The sequence below is a fragment of the Eucyclogobius newberryi genome, unplaced genomic scaffold (genome assembly GCF_026437365.1).
Source record: "Eucyclogobius newberryi isolate DKJ021-1_F unplaced genomic scaffold, fEucNew1.0.hap1 SCAF_2, whole genome shotgun sequence".
NCBI lineage: Eukaryota > Metazoa > Chordata > Actinopteri > Gobiiformes > Gobiidae > Eucyclogobius > Eucyclogobius newberryi.
The window spans coordinates 34,019,453-34,025,660 of record NW_027315834.1 but is presented as its reverse complement, the minus strand read 5'-3'; the positions used below and the strand labels follow the sequence as shown (position 1 = coordinate 34,025,660).

The 6,208-nt window shown below is 37.5% G+C and overlaps 1 protein-coding gene across 1 annotated transcript; it reads right to left on the bottom strand.

The window, feature by feature from the left end:
* Positions 1–1,594: 1,594 nt before the first annotated feature.
* Positions 1,595–6,122, bottom strand: fam3c (FAM3 metabolism regulating signaling molecule C). The gene is made up of 10 exons (XM_072453774.1): positions 6,095–6,122; positions 5,312–5,356; positions 5,121–5,225; positions 4,828–4,851; positions 4,572–4,695; positions 3,937–3,995; positions 3,799–3,849; positions 3,624–3,708; positions 3,429–3,555; positions 1,595–1,946 (listed from the first exon to the last, which is right to left on the bottom strand). The coding sequence occupies exons 2-10, from the start codon at positions 5,325–5,327 to the stop codon at positions 1,860–1,862; spliced, it is 678 nt and encodes a 225-aa protein (XP_072309875.1). The 5' UTR covers positions 5,328–5,356; positions 6,095–6,122; the 3' UTR covers positions 1,595–1,859.
* Between the last annotated feature and the right edge of the window lie 86 nt (positions 6,123–6,208).

The following is a 6,208-nucleotide window of genomic DNA, read 5'->3' as shown; positions in this document are numbered from 1 at the left end:
TCGTTTTTGGTATATTTTACTGAATTATTTTGAGACAGTGATACACTTTGGTTGTGTCTTAAAAGAAAATAAACTTATTTATACAAAACATTTGACATCTTTACAGTTTTGATGTGGTTTGACAAAGAAATACTGCCGTTAAAATGTATTTGGTTCTTTAAAAAGTGACATCATGTTCAATATATCGATTATCGCATGTATTGCAACATTATGATATTATTGTATTGGAATTGTGAAGAATCTTGCGCTTCCCAGATCTACCTAAAAAAGTTCAAATGATAAAGTTATAACTGTTTTGTTAACTTAGGGAAATTCTTTGCTTTTGATCCACCCCTCAATGTCTTTATGGAAACAAAAAAGACCAGGAATAAACAGAAGCCCTTATTGAAAGAAGCCTGGAACCTGCTCAGGGCTTCAGGTGGAGGATTGGGCTGCTGTAAATGACTTTGCACGCGTTAATTCACCCAAACACAGGAAGAACATGAAATCTGAACACAAAAAATGCTCTATGTGCTTCTGATTGATTTGATAAGAGCTAAATTGCTTTGAAAAACTGAAAATAAAACTGATGAACAAACCACCTTCTCGTGGATTTTGGCATATTTATGCACATTCTTTAAATGTAAGTTGCTGCTATACATGGAAGTACGAGTAGATCTATTTAAGCCCTACAAGTACAAACTGTTGACATCATTGTTGCTTGTCCATACTCTTCATTTGTGAAACAAGTGGTCTTAAATAAGACAATGGCGCCCCCTGCCTGACATTAGAGAAACAGGTGGAATTTGAGGACTGAACAGTTTCAATTGATGCAACAATAAGATAAACGTTTGTCTTGTAGATTATAAAAGTGTAGTTTTCATTTTACATTGATGCAATGTTTAACATAGGCCTTCAGAAGGCGTTTGGGGCAAAATAGATGATATGCCAGGCCAAGTCTAAGCATTTGGTGGCTCTAAATACAATGTTGGTTGGGGCCCACCGTCACCGTTTAAATAAATCATAATATAAGTGCATACAACAAGCCAAAGAGAAGCTTATGCCCATTGTAACTCGTAGGATAAAATAAACTGCATTGTATGTGTCCATCACCAAATAAGATGGAATCATGTGCATGTCACAGTGAATCACCTCAAGTGCAGTTTGCTGTAGGTTTAACTGAAGTTTGCTGGTGTCACAGAGCTTACTTGTCATGTTAGTCACTTATTGCAAATACTACAAAATGTATAGTCTGGTAAATCAATTTTAGTTACTCTAGAATCTAGATAGAATCTGAGGTGTCCCATGGTTGGGACATCATTTTGAATAAATTTAATTTAATCAATCTAATAAGAAATTCTACTCTATCAGTTTTAACAATGATTAAAGATTACACCATTGTGGGATTAATAATACAAAACATAACAGGCAAAAAACAAACAACAAATTCTGTGTTTAAAAATGTATCAATCATATAATACATAATTAATATACTTTATTTCACAAAATAAAATTTAATTACCCACACATTTACAAATACAGTGATTCTGTTTTATTTCAGTCAAATTCAACTCTAAATACATAGAATTAAGTTACAAAAAGAAAAACAAGAATAGTTTAAGGCTTTAAGGGTTGAATATGTTAAACGTTAAAAGTGAAGGTATAAAACATGAGGAGGGCACACATATCTGGTATAAAACATTTCCCCACCCCAACTGTGCAAATTCTGCAGGCCTGTCATCAGTACCAGTATCCCACGCGCATGTTGGCGATATCAAGCACCTATTTGAAGGCCAAGTTTAATCCAGCCATTTCTCAAACGGGATCAGAGCGTGAGGACAGCAGCTTCGCCCTTCAGAAGGAGACCACACCAGGAGGCACTAGAACTTCTTTGGTATGCAGCCCTCCATCTCCAAAACTTCAGGCCATCCATCAAATTTGTTCGTGTTTGCACTGTTCTTTATGTGCTGCAAAAGATGATACAAAACACAACAATTGTACGGTTTATCGATACGTTTCTCACAGAGGGATGCAAAAAACCATGCTCCCATATTACTGCAAAAGTAATGGAAATAAAACTGACAGGACTGAGAATGATGTACATGTAATTCTGTATTCAATTAAAAAGGGAGAGCAAATGAAATGTTCCGATACATAAAAATAATCATTTGACTTTAAGAAACGAGACTTTTAGAGGTAATAACAAATTATTTACAACCAGGAAATGAAACAAAGCAACGCTGACAATTATAACTCAGATTTTTTTTTATCAAAAGCATTTAAGTCTCAACTTTCTTTTTTTTTTAAAGGATTTGTTTGGCCCGTAAGCTTCATTAGACAAGACAGTAGCTTAAAATCAGATGAAAAGGATGAAAAGGACATTGCGGCAAACTGTCGAGAGCCGTATTTAAGAGTAAATTTGTTACAAAGGTATTTATTTCCAATCAGACCATAAAAACGCATAAGTGAATGAAATATGAGCTCCGTAGATCAATTCCATTAGGTGTGACTTGTCCTTGAAAAAACAGGAAATTAAGCCTTTATTGGGGGCGTGTTACGCAGAGACCGTAAAGAATATCAACATTCTTTTGATTATTTATTACATTTCAATGTCTTTAGATGCAAACGTGTTGTTTTGAACTCGACTGTTTATCATAGAGCGATGCTGCCAGGTGTGTTACTTGTCAAAAGGTCAGAGGTCAAAAGGTAGCTCTATCACTGTCCCAAGTCTCATGTGCCTAGGCCAAAGATTAAGAGTTTCATGTTTTTTCTTTTTTGAACTAGTCGGCACTGTTGTGACGGGCGTTCTCACAACCTCAGGCCGAGCCGATCGCGTCTATGCCCCATGTGTGACATTCAATGAATTTCATACAGGGGGTCAAAAATACCCAAGTATGAATAATAATATCATCATCATCATCATCAATATCCTCATCCTCATCAATATCCTCATCATCAATATCCTCATCATCATATTATATATTATTATAAATATTATAATTAACATCATCATCCAGGCAAGAACAAAGAGATGCCAAGGAAAAAAATGGATAATGCAAACTAAACCAATCAAGGGCCGACATTATAATTCACATGCAAAAAATGTAGAACATTACATTCGGGCTGAACTTGAAAATGGTGGACTACATGTTTAGCACTATGTCATGCGTGTTTCACTTCTGTATTTATGCCCTTGTGTGTGTGTGTTTTGTCTCCGTTCTTTATATGTTCTCAAAAATAAACTGGTATTTTAATAGTATGATATAATGTTATACGGATTGTTTTATTAAATAATAGCAGTGACTTCACAGTAAGAATGATTCATTCATGCATTTGTTTGACATGGACAAAGGCCGAACGCCTTGTTTCAACACTTCAACACCTTTCCTTTGGGCAAAGAAGACTGATAAACCTGTCCAACAGGTCTGCTCGGGTGCAATGGCATTTACCTGCTCAAATGGACTCTTGGTTTTGATTCCTTTTCCACCTACAAAGATCCAGTTGTCTCGAAAAGCCAACTGTGAGACCATTGTGCTGCCGAGGTCTGCGATAAGCTTCCGCGCTTCATCGTTTAATCTAAAACAAAAGAACAGCAGTTACATGAAACCCATTTATTAAAAATATAACAAAACAATATTTCTTACTTTGTTGCAGGATCATCAAATGAGGCCAACAGCACCACAGTGCCATCTTCAATCTCCTTTAAGAATTTAATAAAGGGTGCAACGTCTGAGGGAACAAAAACTAACTCAACCTTTCTGAACAACAGTACACAAACATGGCTGATATAAATACAACAAGGCCAATAACCATATTTACCTCCGCCCCACATGTCGAAGAAGGCCGATTTCAAGAGTTCCCCTGTTCTTCCTTTAAAATAAATAACACCCTTAGTGAAAAATGTTTTATGGTGGATTAATATTCAGTGCAATCGTTATGGACCTCCTTGATATTTACCATTCACTAGGGCAATGTTAATTCCTCTCCCGACATTGTTCTTTACACTGCTCATCAATCTGTGAAAAGATTTTTTTTAATGAAAATAAAATATATTAGATGAAAAAAAATATATCTTTGAAACATGTGTATTTATCAACAGTCAACTGTAAATGGTCAGCTTAACTGTTCCTTGAACACCTCAGCTCAGCAAACATTTTCCAGGGTCAGTGGCATCTACACATTTTTTTAAAATGCCATACAAAAGATGAACTAGACCTAAAATACTATAATCACAGGGACGACTAAGGTTCAATGTCTGAAATGTCCACACTGGGGTGAAAGTACCAACCACGGGAATTAATGTGCAATATGCAACTTCCTTGTTTCCATGGAGATTTTAGAATTTGCTTTGCCTAGAATGTTCAGTTACAGGTCAGATCTATGGAGGGGAGAGCCCACTCGCATGTACATTATTAGTATAAAAAACACCTGCATCTATTATATGTGAACATATGCAACATAGATAAATAAAATGTCAAATTGTTGAACATTCCTGGCAAAGAAATAACCTTCTATGACCCTCTATCAGAGAGGATGCATAGTACAACTTTAAAACAATAATCAAACTATAAAAACTACTGTTTAATGCTTACATCTTGTCTTCTAGGCAGATGCGTGGCCCAACCACACTGGCTGCTCCACTGGCCATTTTGAATGCAAAGTGGCTCTTGGGACACTCACGGAGCAAGCCACACTTGAGCCGCACAGGTTTAGCAGCTGCAAACAGGTCAACAATGCATCCTTATTTTATTGTATGTATCATTTCAAAACACCCCCATTAACATCAATTACAAATAATGTCATATGCAGATTGAATATGTAATAGATGATAAAAGTTAAAATACTCACTGGTTTCATTTGGGACGGACCTGGCTGAAAATAAAATAATATCTTTAATATCATGAGGCAGCTGGGTTTCAGATGGCATCACAACATTCTACAGGCCGATCACATTGAATACAGACAAGTTTAATGAGTGTTGGTAAAACGCAGATTTTAGTTGCAACATAGCGAATTTGTGGACATGGCAATCACAAAGAGCAAATTCCATCACAGAAGCGTGGCATGTGCTCTTTTACGTTAACGATATGGATTCAAGGATGTTGTGATGTCACGTGAACGCGCCAACCCGTTGTACTCACCAAGTATGTCGCTTATTTTAAACTCTAAATTAAGATCTAACAGTTGAAACGTCAGAAAGATCCCTACGATGAAAACGAACAGTATCGTCGCGAACTTGAAAACACCTGAAGTGATGAAGAGAAGAAAATCAACTTTTTTGCCAAACGGAGATCTTAAAAAGGGTAAACAGTCAACCCGAATGTTTACTTACCACTTGTTCTGACCATCTTGTCAAAGGTCCGTCTTCTGTAGCAGTCTGGAAGGATATTTACAAGCTTAAAAGAGTTAAAAGTGCAAACACAGCTTCATCAACAGCTCTACAAAGACTACTTGATATATGTGCTACAGGCTCAAGATGACTACAGCCCGTGATCTCAGGGAACGCCTCTTCTTCTTCTCTGATGTTTTATGACGTCGGTATCCATGTGTCGCATTACCGCCACCTACTGTGAGCTGTACCATTTCACGCAGCCTAGGAATGCGGCTGTGGCCCGCGTCTCCATGGAGATCGGCGTGAACGAAGGCCACGTCTGGGCACACTTCGTGGCTTTGTGGTGCGGCAGTCACGTGCTCCCGGGGGGCTCGCGCATACCCGGAACCGTTCGAGCTTCTACGGAACTCATGCGTCGCGGAAATTATTTTTTTTAATTTATTTTAGGTTTACATGTTTTACTGGCCCAATAAACTGTCATACATTAGGCTCGTGCGCCAACATGTCTTTGCCGAACCTCAGCAGTTCGAAGCTGTATATAGTTTTCCTTATTGGCTTGCTCGTATAAAAGATTAAACCGGAAAATAACATGTTTTAGATTTAAAAAGTACGACACTAAACTTAGTAGGTGAAATTGGTAGTAGTACTTCCTTGTTAGAGCGTCACTGAAATGGCTCAATCCACTGCCAAATTGCGCGTGTAGGTTTGTCGAAATGAATGTTTTGTTTAATGCGAAATATGTAACAATGAAAAGATAAAAAAAAAAAAAAACATCAATCATACCGTTTAATTGTCCGGGAAACAAAGCCAGGAGTGTCTGTTCACGCGTGCGACGGAAGCAGAGCAGAAAGATAACAACACTGGGAAGACGTCTCACTCCGTACACGTGACGGTCAG

Coding starts and splice junctions, on each gene's coding strand:
- fam3c (XM_072453774.1), bottom strand. Junction 3,996..4,571: donor ATCTGCCTAGAAGACAAGAT/GTAAGCATTAAA, acceptor ATCTTTTCACAG/ATTGATGAGCAGTGTAAAGA. Junction 3,709..3,798: donor CTTCGACATGTGGGGCGGAG/GTAAATATGGTT, acceptor TTGTTCCCTCAG/ACGTTGCACCCTTTATTAAA.